General features: G+C 31.4%; 1 protein-coding gene across 10 annotated transcripts in view; it reads right to left on the bottom strand.

Annotated features, from left to right (window-relative positions):
• Window positions 1-9,946, bottom strand: part of LOC129805578 (tyrosine-protein phosphatase 10D) — a 46,377-nt gene extending 36,431 nt beyond the window's left edge. For 7 of the 10 annotated variants that reach the window (XM_055853589.1, XM_055853585.1, XM_055853587.1 and 4 more), the window contains exon 1: window positions 8,704-9,921. In XM_055853589.1, coding sequence (XP_055709564.1) covers window positions 8,704-8,769 — 66 coding nt within the window. In that variant the 5' untranslated portion in view covers window positions 8,770-9,921. Of the gene's footprint in view, window positions 1-8,703 lie in introns of all 10 variants that reach the window. The other 3 variants (XM_055853593.1, XM_055853590.1, XM_055853588.1) reach the window with 2 other exon arrangements.
• Window positions 9,947-18,976: the final 9,030 nt, after the last annotated feature.

Consider the following 18,976-nt stretch of genomic DNA (forward strand, 5'->3'; position numbering starts at 1 on the left):
CATTTAGTTTCCATCGCTGTAATTTGCGTAATAAATGATCTAAGGCACATGTGACGGGAAATCCTATACTGTGTCAAAAAAAAAAAGATTATGAGAATTTTTATAGTAATTTTATCTCATTGTATAAGACTAAAGAGACATTACTGACTGATGCTTCTGTCTCTGATTAAATGTCATGAAAATATCCGCGGGATTATTCTTCTTTTTCTGTCGTTTTTCTTTTGATGTATCTTGACACATGCTAAATTGATTACTTCAGCACTTTTTTTTACTCTTCTCGGTCTATGTCCGCTTTTTTTTTATTGAAATTGATTTCTGTTTCTAGCAGCCACTATTTGTACATTATGAAGAAAACAATTCTAAATGGTATAAATTGTGTAAAAAAAAGTGAGAGTTAAGTCATGATAAAAAGTAATTGCAAGAAGTAACCAATTGAATAATTTTCAATTAGATCGTATTATAAAAAAAAACTGTATGAAATGTTTATTTCTTTTTGCTCATACTAATAGAAAAGGCACAAAAAACGCAGTGAAATTCCGCATTTGAAACATTTAATAATTCAGTGGGAGAGAGAGAGAGAGTGACAAAAGAAAAGCGTCTTCACTCTGGGAAAACTTCACCATGTGGCAAACTAATAAATTTAAATTTAATGCAATAAAAATAGATTGTCATACAATTACCAACTTCTTTAGCTTCATATGTGTAGCCATTGGTACAATATTCAAGCATATTAAATTTTGTCAATGTGATTGAGGCACATTTGTTTAATTCCTCAACACATTTTCCCACATTTTCATTTGCGAAAAGATACATTTATCCTTTCGTGTTCTCGTGAGCACTACGCCAAGTCATTTTGCACTCTTTTGCAAATATACTATTTTATGTGGATACCTAATAAATTTTCTCATACATTTTCATTAAAAGACACTCTCGCGTGAAAAATGCTAAAAAGCCGGGAGAAAGTGTTTGTCTATTTTCTGAATATTTGTAACATTATTTCTCATATCTATTTCTGCAACAATTTAACATATTATACAGAGATACACAATGCAATGTAGTATTTACACGCTTTCAATGTCATATCTAATGTGATTTGAGTTTATAATTCGTCCCCATATTTTTTTTTAAAAGCCGAGCGAATAAAAATGCGATCAAAGAAATTCTTTTAAACAGAAATTGAGAAAAGTCAATAGACGTGTACGTAAAAATGTCAATAAATCTGCAGATGACTAAGTGGAAAATACTATTAAATTCCTCACTTTGTGCTTATACATCTCATTCTGTCAGGCTTTTTCTAATGAAGGTAGATTCTCTGCTGTGATTTATATTGCAATGGAATTAATAAATCAGACTCGTACTTTATAAATATCCAAGTTCTTATCTCATTCTGTCTCCAATCTTATCCAATTTCCAAGACGCCTTCTCCATTCCACTTAATTTAATTATAGTTATTGTAAATCATTCACTATATATTTCGTTTATTATTGTATGCTTATTTCTGTCATGCAAATTTAGAAGAAAATTTCTCTCTATCTGAGGTCATTAACTTTTAAAGGCAATCTTATACATCCCTTTCATCGGTAATTAACGCACCGAGTATATTTATGTAATATTCATTTATGCTTTTCTATTTATTTTTTTTATATCACACTCCCATTTTAACAGTCAATTACAGAACTTTTTCGCTTCAATAATTCTTAATATACCTCTTATGATACCTATTTTATTTTTAATTAAATTATCACAGCAACTTGTAAAGAAAATTACATGTTTGCTTTAGATTTTATTTTTAAGTGCAGATGAGCAGAACACTTCAGAAACATGTTCCAAAAGATGTTTTTTAAATGAATATTCGAGGAGAGTATTCCAAGAATTTGGCAGTTTTCTGTTCTGACAGAGATATTTGAAAATTTCTGAGATAGGAATTTATTTGGTGATTTATTCGACAGAAGGATTCATGTGATTAAATTCCTTACGTGTCAGTGACATTAAGACAATAATGGTGTTACATTCTATTTGAATTATTGTGGGTAATTCTAATTACCACATCAAAAGAAGAATCTTTAATTTAAAGTTTAACCATTAAGACATTTGCAATAAGAGTCAAAAGTTTGTAGTATAATGAAATCGTTATTTTCTAATGGTGTCTACACACTAGAAGCAATTTTCGTCAAAAATTGCCTTTTTTTAAGAAATTCTGACGTTTCTGTCTACAAGGATAGGGGAAATTTTCTTTACAAAAATGCTCTTAGTGTGTAGAGGACCTTAGGAAAAATAAAAGAAAATTCATATTATTCGAAGGCATGAACGATCGAAGGGAGTGTACTTTCCCCTATATGTGTGTTTTTTACTTGTTGACTTCACAGGATGATACCTATATACTTATAGGTACTATAGGGTTGCTTGTCCACTGAAGAAATGGTTAACATTTCCAAGAGTTCAGAAATAATTTTTTACTAAACTTACGAGAATTCGTATTGTGGTTATTAAGAGTTCTTATGGAAATGAATAAAATAATCACAATTACATCAGTTCTTTTAGCTGTTTGACAAGTATAAGCAATGATATCAATGAATTTTCTGCGGAAATTGAGATTTAGGGGAAATCGGACAGAATATATATTCTTTGCATATAATTTGTGAAAAATATTTGAATAAGACAGGAAAATATTTCAATGAATAGGAATGATGTGTTTACCGTACTGCCCTCTGAGGGTAACTTTTTCACGCTGCTGTTCCTTAATTTTTATTTAAAACACCTGTCCAAAATAAGGACTATCATCTGACTGGTGAACCTCGTAGAAAATTGCCCATTTTTCACATGAAAAACGTAATTCACTGAAAAACAGCGAGGAAAGATTGTTAGTAGTTCACCACAGCTAAATAAGACTGTAGTAAACACGAAATTCCAACACGAATTTTCAACAAAGAAATTTTAACTCAAATCATATTCAAAATTTAACGAATTTATTGTTAAAATCTTCCAAAAAGAAAAAAAATTAAGATAAAATTCATTATTTATCAAATGTTTTAATAAAAATTCAGAATTTTAATTCATTTAAATATTTTTAGTGTCCAATTTTATCCTCAAAGTGTCCAAATTTAGAAACTCCAAAATTATTAGCCTTTCCCCTATGTATCGGCTCTAGATTTGTTAAGCAAATGGTCCTCTAATTAAACGGTGCACTGTTTAAAAACTGATTTTTATTAACAATGCAGAAATAACAACTTCTTCGCCACTTTTTACCACTTTTCGCCAGTTTTGTAACCAGTTCTCGTAACCTTTTAGAAAAAGTCCAAGCTCGATTATTTTGGACAATATGAAAAGAATACTTTCAGCATTTTTTTTTCTCCATGATCACTTTTATATTACTCACTTCAAATGATTTTTCATCGCTTTAATTTTAGAAATTAAATTATTAGACTATTGCAGAAAGAAAACAATGCAAGTTTGACAAGTGAGAATCTATGAAGTGAAGTTAGCGTCGCCTATTGACGACAGGTGGTGAAATCAATTCCATTTATCATTTTTACATAAAAATAACATAAACACATCGAACAGACTAGGATTTTTTACATGGTCATTGCTTTTTTACTTCTTCATTGCTTTTTTACACGTGGAAAAAATATCCAAAAAATTGAGTCATCAAACCAATTTTTGCATCAATTTGATCTTTTTCCGTTCTCTGAGACAATATTCTGTAAAAAGAAAATGGTATTTTAGTAAAATTAGCCAAATTTAAATACCTTGAACAAAAAGCAAAAAGCAATTGCCCGGTGAATTGCTTTTCCTTGACAATTCCATATCACATAGTCCGTTAACATTCTCTGTTTAAATTCACTGTTCGAAATTTCATCGACCACCATCGAAATCAGCTGATGCCAGGAAAAATCAAAACAAAGGAAATTTTACTCATAAAACTCTTGTGAAAACTTTTGAAATACATTTAAAATGAGTCTAGGCTTAGTAAAATTAAAGTTTAGTATAAAATACATGTGAATAATGTGAACTGCATTGTTTTGAACAATTGAAAATATTTCCCGCCATCGACATTTTACTTACACTAGATGGCGCTGTTCTCAGTGAGTTATCCAATCGAAAATAATGAAGGTGTCATATCACTTCTCCATTGCTTCTTTGAAAATCGATTAAAAGAGCAATGGCCCAGTCTGTTCGATGCTAAAATGAAACATTATCTAACTAAATATTAATTTTATGTTTTCTATGAATGTATTTAAATATTTAATTATTCGAATTAATTATCCAAAAACGTGAATCTTGTTCGATGAAAGTTTCATGACAATCGGCGTATTTGGTAAGAAATATTGGATTCAGTGCACTTTAATAAAATATTGCTCTAAAAAATGCTTAAAATTTTAAATCCCAAACAAAAAATTATTTTTCGACTTTATAGGTAGCAGCAGTGGAAACACAAATAACTTTATAGCTAATTTTTTTTTAATAAAAAATGAAAAACTAGCGATTTCAATATAAGTGCCAAAATGGGGCACTGACAGGCGAGAAGTAGGAATTCCACCCTAATTAATTTTTGCCAATCTTATATCCATTGGATACATTTTGGAATTCTTATTTGGAATGTATTGTCATTATTATTTGGAATCCAATGGTTCCTTACGGCTAGCATCAGAAACCCATTTTTACTGTAATAATAAAGTTTTTATTCAATTAAAATTGCTTTGGTATGCACTTAGTCATAGTCTTACTGGCATTTCTTCTGAAGGTTAATGTGAATGAACGTAGTAAATGTTAATAAATGCAGTAAATGTTAATTTAAATAGTTGAAATGTGATTTTTTGGTTGAGTTTTAAAGGGTTAAACCCGCGAAGAGCTTTTTCACCGTTTTCGTCCGTTATTGTTTACCTACGCCAAGATGGCGGTGAACGCTATATCATACAGCTTGTATAACTGCAAAATTGTTTATTGCTCTTAAAGTATTATTAAACACGTGGAAATCTGCGTACTACTTTTCAGTAAGAATAATATAGTGTACTTTGAAGTTAACCCTTAATGGTTTAGACTTTTTGACTGGATGCGGATTTGATGTGTAAATCAAACTTATTAGTGTCTTTGCGTAAATATTCGATAAATCCATTTTAACTAATAATGGTGTCTACACACTAGAAGCAATTTTCGTCAAAAATGGCATTTTTTAAAAAATTCTGACGTTTCTGCCTACAAGGATAGGGGAAATTTTCTTTAAAAATGCATTTTTTAAAGAAATTTCTACTAGTGTGTAGAGGCCATTATATATTAGATAGCAAAGAAAAGATTAAAATTAAGATTAGCAGTAGTTGTCCTATTTATTTACAGTATTGGCACCTTAGAATAGGACTCTCCACATCTTTCGAAAGTACTTTAATGAAATGAAATATATACATTGAGGTGCTTGCAATATTTTGGCTAGATGATGATATTTTATCATATCTCTAGGAAAATTCGTTTCGTTTATGGTGAAGAAAAATCACATTTAATTTCCTTAATTGGAGTTCATCTATATAAACAAACAAGGTGATTTATCAACCTCCCTTGTATTGTTGTATCGAAATGTAAATTTAATAAAAGATTAAATTAGAAGATAATGAGTGAAAATGTGTTTGAAATACATTTTGGCGACTGGTATGTGAGTGGAAAATGTTAGTGGCATCGATGGTGGGATGTGGTTTAAATTATAGCTTTTCAAACATAGGAAAATCGATAATGTTCCGGGAAGTGCTTTAAAAGCCAATATCCATATTTTATTATAAAAACCGACAAGAACAGAGACAACAAAATCATCCCAGAGGTTTTTACATGCTCTTTCAAGTCCCTTTTCCCAAGTATTGAAAGGAAATGTAGGGGAAAAATCGGAAATGTGACCTTTTCTTTTGACATCACTTACAGGGACCAAAGATGAATCCCATTTGAATAAACTTATCTGTATACATATCGTTAAATTTTCCAGATATTTATCTTTGTCTTGTAAAAGCAAAGATATATACCTTCTTTTCTCAAACAAGAGAGGTACGATAAATTTTTGCCTTAAGGCTTTTCTCATGAAATTTTGTTTTTTTTATATGTTTTCCATCAATGTACATTATTTGTTTACGTGGGTGGACACTAAGGATGACACAGTCACATTCAAGTGAGACAGTATGGATACATTTTGCTCCCGGGTATACAGTTGTGAGTTCAATTGGTGTATATGTGTATATAAAGACAGACAAGGAGGATTGTGAAATGCTTTTTAGGTCCCCAACTAAGCATTTTTCAATTTCATTCACATAACGATTGAGCCAATTATTAATTTTTTTTCATTTAGGTTTCTACAATTGAGTGCTGTTTAAATAGCAAAACACCTTGATTTCTCACCTCCACACAATAAAAAAGACTCACCCAATATTTATTTATGTACGTTTTAATTTCAAAATGAATTATAGTCTCTTCTTAAATTGTCTGATTTTAAATTAAATTCAACCATTCGAAATTGTAGACAATCTGTGTGGGATCCATCGTAAAGGCTCGCATTTCAAATAGATATGAAAGTATGTGAATCCTTTTTACTGTCATTTTTGGAATGGTTTTTTTTTGCACATAGATTTTGCACTCAAAGAAAGTGTATCAATTTTATTGTCTTGGTTTGGGGAGTGGATATTTATAATTTGACCATTAAAACTTCCTCTTTCATCATATCTACGATTGCATTTTCACTTTCATGTGGAATCTCATAGAGATGAATTTATTTTACGCCAGTGATTCGGATTACGAGGGATAGTGCTCGCGTATCCCATTTTAAAGTTAGCTGTTTGATTGAAGTCAAATTAAACCGGGCTTGTTGTATACTAGATACAATGTAAATATAAAAAAAATTACATTGTTAAACTTAAATATGTAAAAAACAAATCTAGCAAAAAGTCATCCGAAAGAAACTAGGGATATAGAGAGCAAAGAAATTATTTTAGACAATCGTTTCTCCACCACCAGAGGAGGAGGTCCTAGTATGGGGATATTGCGTCTTGAATGGCTGGGGTTGCCTCAGCAGAGAAATATTATGTATAAGACGAATTTGTTCCGCAGTGAAAGTCCCTGCCATTATTATGAGTTCCCATAGACTGATTGGGTAAACTGTCTTGTCCACAGGATTAGCCCTCTGTGAGTTGAAGGTTAAGGGTGTTAAAGGTGTGCCTGATGTGCATCCTTAGAGCAGAGAGCGATCAAGTCTGTCTTTACTTATGGCCATGTCGCAAATTTTGTCAGAAAATGATTCAGAAAACCAAACAAAATGTGATATTTTTAATTTTGAGGTTTTTCGAAATTATTTTGTGACATTGTAAAGTTTTTTGCGAGGAGGCCATAAGTAAAGACAGAGGCCACAAGTAATGCCGCCACCCTACGTGAACACATCCTTAATAAGATAAATCTTGTCAGGGTACCACCACCAGTAGGCTCTTGATGCCCGTTTTCTAAGATCTCGGTAATTTTCATGTTATATAGAATACTAAAAAAAATCACCTAAAATCTTGATTTGGTACAGCATGCATCCTACAAATTCTTGAACTGAATTCTTAAACTCGGGTGATTTTTTTTTAATAATTTTATTTTCTATGGTCTGAAGTGACACCCGACGTCATTTCGGAGCTAGAATTTTAAGCATACATTTTGGAACTTATAGATCACAATTATAATTATGTAAGATTGAATTATGTTTAAAAAAAAAACAAAGAACACAAATCTTCGTAGTGACAGGGTAAAGTGATACAAGTTGGACCATGGTACAAGTTGGACAGGGCTTTTTCTTGATAAATTTAGTACTTCATATTTATTTGTATATTTTTAATGCTTTAGTTTTATAATTTTGTCCCTTGTGCTTAAAAAAAAATTGAGTGCTGCATTTGTCGGGAAAGGATCCCTGTCCAACTTGTACCGGCGAATTGTCCAACATGTAACACTATGTCCAACTTATACATATCACTTTACCCTCTTTCTTCAATCATCCACAAGACGAATTTTTCAACATGACCTCACATTTGAAATGGGCGGAATGTTTCGAATATTGCGGCCTTCTAATTTTTTCTTTAATAAATTTCAATAAGAACCTTCTGAAGTGTACAGTGCACAATAAGTTCTGTTTGACAATTTTTTTCTAATTGGTTTTACAAACATTCCCCTTTTAAGTAGGTACCTATTAGTTATAATGTACGTATGCACTATCAAATACAGAATAATGTTATCCGCCGTTTATTGATTGAAATAAGTTTATATCGAAGGCAAGAATCTTGTATAGGGTGGAGTCTACACTTATGGATGTTATACACTTGTGGACAGCGTGCAAAAATCTTAAGTTCTTACGTAAAACAGATTTCGAAAAGTTATAAAATTATTAGTTTATGATGTAATTAACAATTTTTTTGGCCTTTCGAAATCTGTTTAATGTAATAACTTAAAATTTTTGTGTTGTCCATAAGTGTGTACAACATCCATAAGTGTAGACTCCACCCTATATTGTTTTAGGATGTGAAATAGTGTGGAATGCCGTTTCCTCTTTCATAACAAATATTATAAGAACTTGAAGTTTACGTTTATAAAACTTGTGTAGTCTAAACTTGTAGATATTGGGATAATCTTAATATTTAATGGCATCCGACACATTACACTATGGCATGTAAGTTACGCGAGTGTCCCCTTGTTTTGTAAAAGTTTCTTTACCTTTGCAATTGGTCCAAGAAGAAGAAATGTTGTGTAGAAAAGATAGATTTGCAATTTCCTTAGCATTTTGACACGTTCGCTCAGGTATAGACGATGTTTCAAGTGGTGGCTTCCTTCTAAGAATTTCCAGTTTCTTCCGCCAACAAAAGATCTCTACCTTTTGCCGTACTAAATCACCGTGAGACACCCAAAAACTCACAGGAGGGGATTTGGGTTTTGCGTTGGAGAGTAAAGTGAAGGATTTGGCGGTGGAAGAAAAATAGGAAGATATTAGCTGCCTCTTTTTCCGGGGAGAAGGTGAACAATCTTCACCACGTCGCAAACTGGAGGCTAGAAACTAGATAGAAACCAGATGAACTTGAAGATGACGTCGTGGTGAGAGATTCACAGACTCAATTTCCATTTCTTGTTGAGTTTTTTTCTTCTTATTCCTCCACTCTCGTTGATAGTAATTTAGCATCCATGTGAAGGACGCTATTTCACGATTTTCATAGCACTTTTCCAGCTTTTTAAAGCAACACGCGCGAATTTTCGTTGGAAAAAAACGCAATAATTATCTTAATTAAAAAGTAACACTTAACAACACGTTTAAGATATGGTTTTAGTGGTGGCACAAAAAGGAGACACCACGTAAGGGTATAAAAAAAATCACGTAAATTATATACAAAAATTAAAGAGTGAAGGAAGGTGAAAAAGAGTAAAAGACTCTTTTGAGCTCACTCACAAAAGTCAAGATAGATTTCACTTTGCGCACCAACACATGTATAAACTGGGCAATGGTATTTTTCTTGGCTCTATTCAAAATCTCCACACCTTGTTTATGATGTATGTGGAGTGAGAGAGAACACGGATATTAAAATGTCTTCACTGTATTGAGCATATTGGAGAAGAAGAAGAAATAAAATGTTGAATGGGAGCCGTACTCTTTTTGTTGCCGTTGTATGTGTGGTGGGATTTACAAGAGGCAAGAAGTTGAAATTCACCAGTTTTCTCCCATTTTTTGCACTTTTCCACAATTTTCTTTTCAAAAATTGCTTCTATTATGATCAAAAACACTATTTATGATACTTTTGATGGATATTTTGTGGATTTGTGATGGAATTTGAGCACTTTTTTTGTTCACAGAAATTTACGCAAGTGAAAGACACTAGATACCCACCACACTGGCAATCCATTCAAGACTGAATAGTGGAGGTACTTCTGTCGTATCTCGAAGGCGCTCTGTGGCTGTGCAAGGTGAAAATATTGACATGTGTCAAAACCGTTTCCATTCGCCAGATGTGGTTCTTGTCAAAGATGAGGGCACTAGGAACAAGATTCTTTTGGGCGAGAACACTTAGTAAAGACACAATACGCCTAAATGTAGTCTATTTATTGAAAAATATCCAAAAAATGTCCAGCCTATTTTTATACAGTCTTAAGAGTTTAAACTTTTTAGAAATGCCGTTGTTATATGAATTAGTGCGACTTAGTAAACGCTTTTGAAGTTTAAATTATGTTTAACACTTGGAAGGACCCTAGTGGCAGCCGCTGCCAATTTAATTTTCAATTTTATTCTTTATAGTGAAGAATATATCATTTCGCCTGAAGGCCTGATTGAATGCGTGCAGAATTTATCTGGCTATTTTTTCGTTATAAAATTTTTAATAAAAATTAAATATTAATGTAAATATATTGCAAAAACAAAAAACTGCACTCGGAAGGACCAAGTGGCAGTAACTGCCATATGCATTTTATATGGCAGTTTGACGTTCTGCAGATGTAATTTTCTTGATTGTTAGTGTATAAAAGCCTTAAAAGAACAAATTAAAAGTGTTTTTGCAAATTATTGAGAAGAATTATGGGAAATATTGAATTGGGAAATATGTATGAAATATGAATAATTATCGGAATTATTCAATTTTTCTCTTATTTACCAAAGCTCAAAATCCATTTTGTTAAGCGAAGTTAATAGAAAATAGTTAATAGTATTAACTATTGTTCATATGTAGAATTTTTGCTTTGAAAAATAAGAGAAAAATTGAAATATTCAAAGGCTGCCGCATTCAAAGGCAGACCACTTTCCCTGACGCCATGATTCTGATAAAAATGAAAACATCGAATGGTTAAAAATCTTTAGATACAGTACCCAAGGAGGTGAAATTTCTGATTCAGACACCAGAAAAGAACTGACTGAGGCTCCGAATGTTAAAATATATGTAAAAATATTAAAATATTATGTAAAATCCGATAAGTGGCAGCGGCTGCCACTTGGTCCTTCCGTGACACTTTTAGTTAGGGTTCTACGAAGTGTTAAAAATATAAAGTAATACAGAGATTTCAAGTATAAATTTCTAATTCTAAACAACAACTAAATGGCTGAGTGAACTTCTTACGCCACGGGATAAAAAACTCCTTTGTTTGTTTCGAATTGTTTTCGTTTTGGGAAAATTAGTCATCAATCTGTTTCACAACATGTAAAAGTGTCATGTGCAGCATTATGTTCTAAGTTCAAGCCAAAGCTTTACAGCTCTTTTTAATATTAATAGAGTAAGATGGGGTAATTTGGAATCATATCTTATTTGGAATTTTGAGATTTTCTAACAGTTTTAGATGACGAAAAGAAAAAAAAAAAACAACGAAGAAGTACTCTCTAATATAAAGTCTTGTACTTCTTCGTGGTTTTCTTTTTGTCTCTTTGACCATCTGAAACAGTAAGAAAATCTGAAAATTCCTAAATAGTCATTATTCTAAATTACTCCATATTACCCTACTCATGCAAAATATGGTGTAAAAAAATTAAAATTTTAAATGGGTAGCGCAAGAAAATGAAAAGTTTTCGGAGTTTTCTTTTTTTTTTTAATTAATTATTTTCTTGTTAGTCCTAAACTATCCTACCAATAATATTTTAAATTAAGATAATATTTAATTTATATTCAATAAATAAAAATTCACGTCTGTGTAAGAGTTCACACGTTTTTCTACGTATGATTGATAAAGAATTTGGTTCTAACCCGTGCGTGTAATGAATACCAATTCATTCATTGATTTCAATAAAATATCAGGCTGGCTATAGTGTCAGTCTCAAAATTTAAACAATTTCGGTCACATGCAAAGTACAATTGAGTCGAGAGTAAAGAAATAACTGACGGAGAGTCCCAAAGAATGAGTAAATATTTTTCTGGTTAAAAATGCTATTGCGAAAGAGGAGGTATACAACTCCCAAGAAAAACATAATTGTTATTTAAATATATTTTATTACGTCTTTTTTATTATAAACTGTTTCTTGTTTGCTCTCAATTTCTTTTCTTTCACGTTTTGAACCAAATAGTCGTCAGGAGAAAAAGTTCATTTACATATCAATTGATTTTGAAGGTGTTCTTTCTGATATTCTTCGAGGTGTCACAAATTGTGGCAAATTTTTGTCAGTCTCACAGATTTAATTTAACAAGTGCAAAAAAACGAGAACAGTTTTTATTATTTTCAGACGTGAAATTTGATAATATATGCATGACAAATTTATTTTGTGTTTGACTTTTATATGCTTTATAAAAAAAACCCTTACATATTTATGAGATTCGAATAAACTCCCAGTGCCTTTTTTTTTAAATTCTACTACCATTTTTGCTTAAGTTTAATTGTAGATTTTTATACGCTACTTGTTCTAAGTGAAGATAATAATTCTAAGTATAACTGAATGGTAATTTATAACATTAAATATCGATAGCTCAGAATAAGAAACGAATAACTCGCAGTAGGCAAATTTTACAGGAGAGCGATTTGATACTGAGATTTTACATGCACCGAAAAAAATGTGGATGGTAAAATTTACCATCCTCCATACAAAATTTTAATGGGCAGATAGTAAAAAAGTCACCCAGCAAACACGATATTAGATCGAACTCATAAATTGTAGAATCTACGTGCTCGCCTTTAAAATTTACTATCCTATGGATAGTAAATTGTAATATCCGTGGATAGTAGATTTTAATAGCCGGATGGTAGATTTTACTAGCCGGATAGTAAATTTTATTAGCCGGATATTAGAATGAAAAATCTTTGAAAAATTTAATTTTTCCTTTTTTAATTAATTTTTGGCCATTATTTGAGGGCTTAGCATCCTTCTTGGTTGATATTCTTTCAAGCCATTTTAGTGCGTAAAAATCTTTTTCCAACATTGGTAATTGCGCCGAGATTTGAGCACGGAACCTTTGTGATGACGGTCGAACATCTTCCAGCTGCGCCACGAATTCCTATAATATTTACAAAGTATATCGGGAACCGTTGCATCGTCACCCAAGATATTCCAAGATGACATTCTAATAGCAGGATCGTAAATTTTACTGCTTGGATGGTAATTTTCATCCAAATTATTATCCTCCCGTTAAATTTTACTGTCTTCCAATTAAATTCTAACATCTAATATCCGGCTAGTAAAATTTACTATCCGGATAATAGAATCTAGGAAAGGTCAAGGTGAAATCTATAGGAGGACAGTAGATTTTACCATCCGGCTATTAGAATTTAATATCCATAGGATAGTAAGTTTTAAACTTTCAAGATGGTAGATTCCAAAGGAAAATGTATATGGAGGATGGTATTGTCTACTACCTTTTGATGCAGTTATAATACCACGGCATTGATACCACGATGTTCTTGAATTGATACCACAATGCTCTTGGACTGATACCACGATGCTCTTAAATTGATACCACGATGCTCTAAAGCTGATCACACAATGCTCTAAAGTTGATGCCACAATGCTCTTAAATTGATGACACAATGCATTAAAATTGATGCCACAATGCTCTAAAGTTGATACCACAATGCTCTTGAAATGATACCATAATGCTCTTGAATTGATAACACGATGCTCTTAAATTGATGCCACAATGCTCTAAAGCTGATGCCACAATGCTCTTAAATTTATGCAAAAATCTCGTGAACTTCAATACAGGATTTTCTAGATTTAATGCCATTTGCTGCTAAAATTGGGGTTTTTCAAAATGAATGCCAAAATGTACTAAAATTAATGCCAAAATGTACTAAAATTAATGCCACAATTTCATTAGTTTTGGAGCAGAATTTGAAGTTAATATCAAAATTGATCTAAATTTAAGAGAATTTGGCATACTTATGACATTGAATTTATGGCATTGATTTTGATGCCATTGTTATTGAATCTCTCTACTTCAAAATTTTTCTCTGTGTAGCAAGTAGCTGATAAGATTCTTAAAATGATCCAATTATGGAATACGCTGATCGTTTTTTTAATAAACTCCGGTAGATAGTTAATTACTGAATATTGGATTGCATTTTACGTCATGGACTAGAATATAAGAGTGATATTACTTCATTGGTGTAGGGTGGAATAACCGGCTATCGCCATGTTTAGGAAAAAATTAAATTTATTTAATCATAACTTTTGAATCCTTGTTACAAGATAAGTCAAATTTGACACAAAGTTACTTAGATGTATTCGCTTTAGATACGTGAAAACAATAATCCTAGAACATAACGCTGGACTACTTAAAAAATAGATTTTTATTAATAATGCAAAAATAACCATTTCGTCGCCACTTTTTACCACTTTTCGCCAGTTTTGTAAAATTTGTAACCACTTCTCGCCACCCACTTGAAAAGAACCACACTCGGTTATTTTAGGCAATGCTATGAAAAGAATACATTCACCATATCTCTTTCCTTGTGATCACTTTATCATTACTCTCTTTAAATGATTTTTCTTCACTTTTATTTGAGAAATCAAATTATGGGGCTTTTGCAGAAAGTAAACAATGCAGATTTGACAACTGAGAATGTACGAAGTGAAGTTAGCGTCGCCTATTGAAAAGATATGGCGACAGGTGGTAAAATCAATTCCAGAATATTACCACTTCTCGCCATGCCTCATTTTTATACAAAAATAATATAAAATGAAATATTAATTGACTAAATACAAATTTTATGTATTCCACAAGTGCAATTAAATATTCAATAGACAAATTATTTACCCAAATAGGTATTTTTGGCCTGATGAAAATTTGACGACACTTAGTACATTTGGTAAGAGATGTTGGATTCGATGCACTTGCTTAAAATATTGCTCTAAAAAGTGATCAAAATCGTGAATCCAAAAGGAATAATTATTATTTTTCGATTCTATGCGTAGAAGCAGAAACAATACAAAAAATTGCGACTCATTTATTTCATAAATTGCGAAAAATAGCGATTTCAATGTAAGTGGCGAGAAGTGGGGCACTACTGGCGAGAACTGGTGATTCCACCCTATATGGACGATATGTTTATGAGACAATACCAAATAACAAAAGAATTTTGTTAAGCCGTTTAGATGATAAACCAAAAATAACCATAAATTATTCTGATTTTCGAAGAGAAGAGGTGTAGGCCGAAAATGAAGGTCATGTAGTTGGATTGACAGGATTGAGATATGGGGAAAGGGGCCTTAGAACCTTCCAAATCGCTATCTCTTATTTATTCGACTTAAGACTTAGCATTGCTGTAGGAATTCAATATTATCATTGAAAATGAAGAATAGTGAATGCAACACTGACCATAAAACTGTCTCTATTTTTAATTTTTTCCAAAATGTACGAATTTTCTCGAAACGAGAGAATATTGGAAGATTGAAAAAAACAAATTATTGAAATTTGAAAGTCGAGTACATGTAAATCAAAAAAGGAATTTAAAAATCTCATTCAATATTATTATTATAATTAAACTAGTGGTTTTGTTATTTTATTGTACAACAAATCAACACCAATACCAATTAATCAACGAGGACTCGATTTCAGAAATAATATTTACATCAGTCGTAAAGAAAAACGAGATTAAGCAGTGGTATTATTTTATAGTTCTAGATTCTAGTTGTGTTTTTCAGTAAGTTTATGTAAATGAAATTAACATTTTAACGACTTTAATGTGTATCATTTGTAAATTAATAGTTTAGGCTATAAAAAGGCTTTTGTGTAAAAGCTTTGTTAACTACTCTTTTAGATTTAATTTACAATAATTTGTGTAAATGTCTAGAATTAAAGGTTAAAAACGGCTATTGACTTGTTAATCTAAATTTATTATTTATTTATTACTTGTTTTGCAATTTGAGATTCTGATGAAATTCTGGTTGATAATGATACTCTTTACTGAATTTGCAATCAAGAGTATCGTTTACGAGTTCTCAAATTCTCTTTATCTCCTTATCAAGTCATTTATTGCACCTCTTTACGAGAATATAACAATTTGGAGTAGAAGTAAAATGAAAATTTTCACAAGTGTGCACAATTAATGGAACTCCCAGTGGTAACTGGATATTTTAAGTATTTCCATATTGTATGTATGTATATATACAAGTCTTTTACTTATATTTTTTTTTAAATTAAGGGAAAAAAATAAGCTCGTCTTAAGTTGAGTCATTTTCATGTAGTTTTCCATATTTTTTCTTAATTTAGAGACCTTGCTCGCTAGATTTTTAGTGCTCCACGATGTACTTTCCTAGAAAATGTTAGAAGGAAAATTCTGGAATTGCTTCACGGTGAGGACGATGTCTGTTATGAAACGTTTCCACGTTTTTTTTTATAAAGCCTAAAGAACCGGTTGAAAATATTTTATGACTCTCTTGAATTTAATTTCTTAATTCAATGGGTGCTTTTATTACTTTGAGATTCGCATTTAAATTGTGATGATTCTACAATTTTATACGTACAATCATAAGTATACATCGTTCCTTTGTACTTGTAAGGAGCCAACTCAGTTTTTTACGCTTTTGAGATTTTAATGAATTTACAAATATAATTAAGTAAATTGTGATATAAAAATAACTTGCTATATTTCGTTTTTAGAAATGTTTTTAATTTTTTTTTGATGGATTATTAGTGCGATTTGTTTTAAGTAAAGAGTTATCGTTCATTTTTTGTGAGACATGGGATTAATTCAAGCTTGTCATTTATATTCCAGGAAAATTTGCCTATAACTAAGTATTACAAGGAGCTAACTCAGAAAAAAAAAACATCATTTTGAAAGGTAAAAATATTAATGTTTCGATTTTTTTAAATTGAGATATTTACACAAAATTGAATCTTTCATGTTCTCTCTTCAAAGGTTGTTCAAAATGAGTTAGCCCCTTGTAATTTCCAAGGAGCGATATATTCTCAGAATGACTTGAACTTAATCTGCATCTTGGTGAAAATTTTGTGACTTCTTTTATAATAAAAATTTTTGGTTTTATGAGATACAATATTTTTATATTACTGTTTTTTGCACTAACTGCCATATGATGTTTTGGTATATATTTCAAAATAATTTTATTACATCGTGAATGATGGACTTCACTTAATCTTTTAGAATGGACGAAGAACAAGTTTCCGTTTTTATAGATTTTATTGAAAACATTATTCACAAACGATGTGGAAACATTTCAATAATATTACACGTTGATGGGATTTCTTCTTTTTATTCGTTCTTGTATGATCGGGTTATGAAAGATGACGAGGAAATAATTAAAAAATGATAAATTTTAATGATGATAGTGGAAAAGGTGAAAAATTCCTGCATGTAGAATATGCAATTATTTTCGCGAAATTCTTCGAAAGGAAGTTAACTTGATGAACAAGTCTGAAATCACTATCTCTTGATCGTTTTGCAAATTAATGTGTAACAGTAGCTTGAAGAAAACAAACATTTAAACCAAGAAGAAACTCTTGGTGAGAAAGGAAAATTTGGGACACAATCTGGTTCAAGTGAAATTAATAGCATCGCATCAATTTAAATTTCTTCACTAATTGCACACATAAGTGTCATTCTTAATGAAAACCATTTATCTTAAGCCACAGCAGCTGATGAAGAACTTTTATGTGGTATTGAAAACCTCATCTGTTATTGTCTATTGCTCATTTTGCAACGCCTCATGGTTATACAATTTAACAAAAAATCATTTTAAACTGAAATTTTCCCGATCATCAAACCTTTACTGGATTCTCAGGCTAAACTACGGGTTTCGTAGTGGTTCTGTGGAGAAATAATGGTTGGAAAAGAGGGGTTATTAAGTAATAATTTTTGAAGTATGAGGGAAAAGGCAATTACAAAAAATAGAAATATTCTAATTCACAAATAAATTAATTTAATTTGATATGTGAATCTTATCTGTTATAAAATCTTTCAGATATCCTCGTTCTGTGGTCCTTCAATACCTTCACTACCTGCGATATAAATAGAGCTCCTGTGTAATAGCTCAGTGTATTATTACAGTTGAAGATAAATCTTTAGTTTGCGAAATTTTACATATTAAATATTCCCGAGGATCAGCCTGAGTCTATTTGGACCTTTACTTTTGGAAAAATCAAATAGTTCATTTTGCCCTATTATTTCACCAATATACTATTTTTCCATTATTTCATGCTATTATAAAATATTTTGGTATAAGGGGTTATGTGGGTCAATAAGACTGAAACCATGATATTTTATCTATTTCTTTTGAACATAAGAAAAATTATTTTAGTTTAAGTTCTTGAGCATGTCATATTACAAAATTTAAACTATATTTTCTGAAATTTTCATTAACAAATCTTAAGAATTCAGCCGTTCTGACCTGAGGGCAAATTATTGAAATCGTACTCGCACCCGTCAGCTCTTTAGAGGCCGAGAGAAATCCACTCGCACACCCCGCAGATTCTTGAGTACGTACTGCAAATACTTCATATTATAAAGAAGTAACTACAAAAGGATTTGAATCTTCCGAGTGTGCGAGTGGATTTCTCTCGGTCTCTAAAGAGCTGACGGGTGCGAGTAGGATTTCAATAATTTGCCCTCTGGTTTTCGGAGCTTTTTTTTGAAACAAAAGAAGAAACATACTTTTTGGTGGACAACATTTCTCAGAGTAACTTCATATGACCAATTTTTTTTGTGTTAGCTGATGAGTTAAACTCGTACTTTAACGGAACCTTTTTTTTATAAAATTTTAATTTTTGGCGAAATTTTATAAAAAATTCAATTTTTTAAATTTGTCATGTAAAACAAGTTGTGAACAAGGTAAGGAAAGTTAAAATATCAAGTTAAAATGTTATGCCTTTATGAGCTTAAGAGCTCGAATTAAATTTTACTGCTCGAACTCCACGGAGAGAGCAGTATATATAATCTTTCGATTTTTTCACCCCAGAAAATTTCCACCTTCCATCCCCCGGAGACCACTTGTTGACAACAAATTTTCAGGTTTCAGACGATTTCTGAGAAATGTCGTCACGCTATTTGTCTGTCGGTCCATCTCTCCGTCTGTCCGTCTGTC

The sequence above is a fragment of the Phlebotomus papatasi genome, chromosome 3, assembly GCF_024763615.1.
Source record: "Phlebotomus papatasi isolate M1 chromosome 3, Ppap_2.1, whole genome shotgun sequence".
Classification (NCBI taxonomy): Eukaryota; Metazoa; Arthropoda; class Insecta; order Diptera; family Psychodidae; genus Phlebotomus; species Phlebotomus papatasi.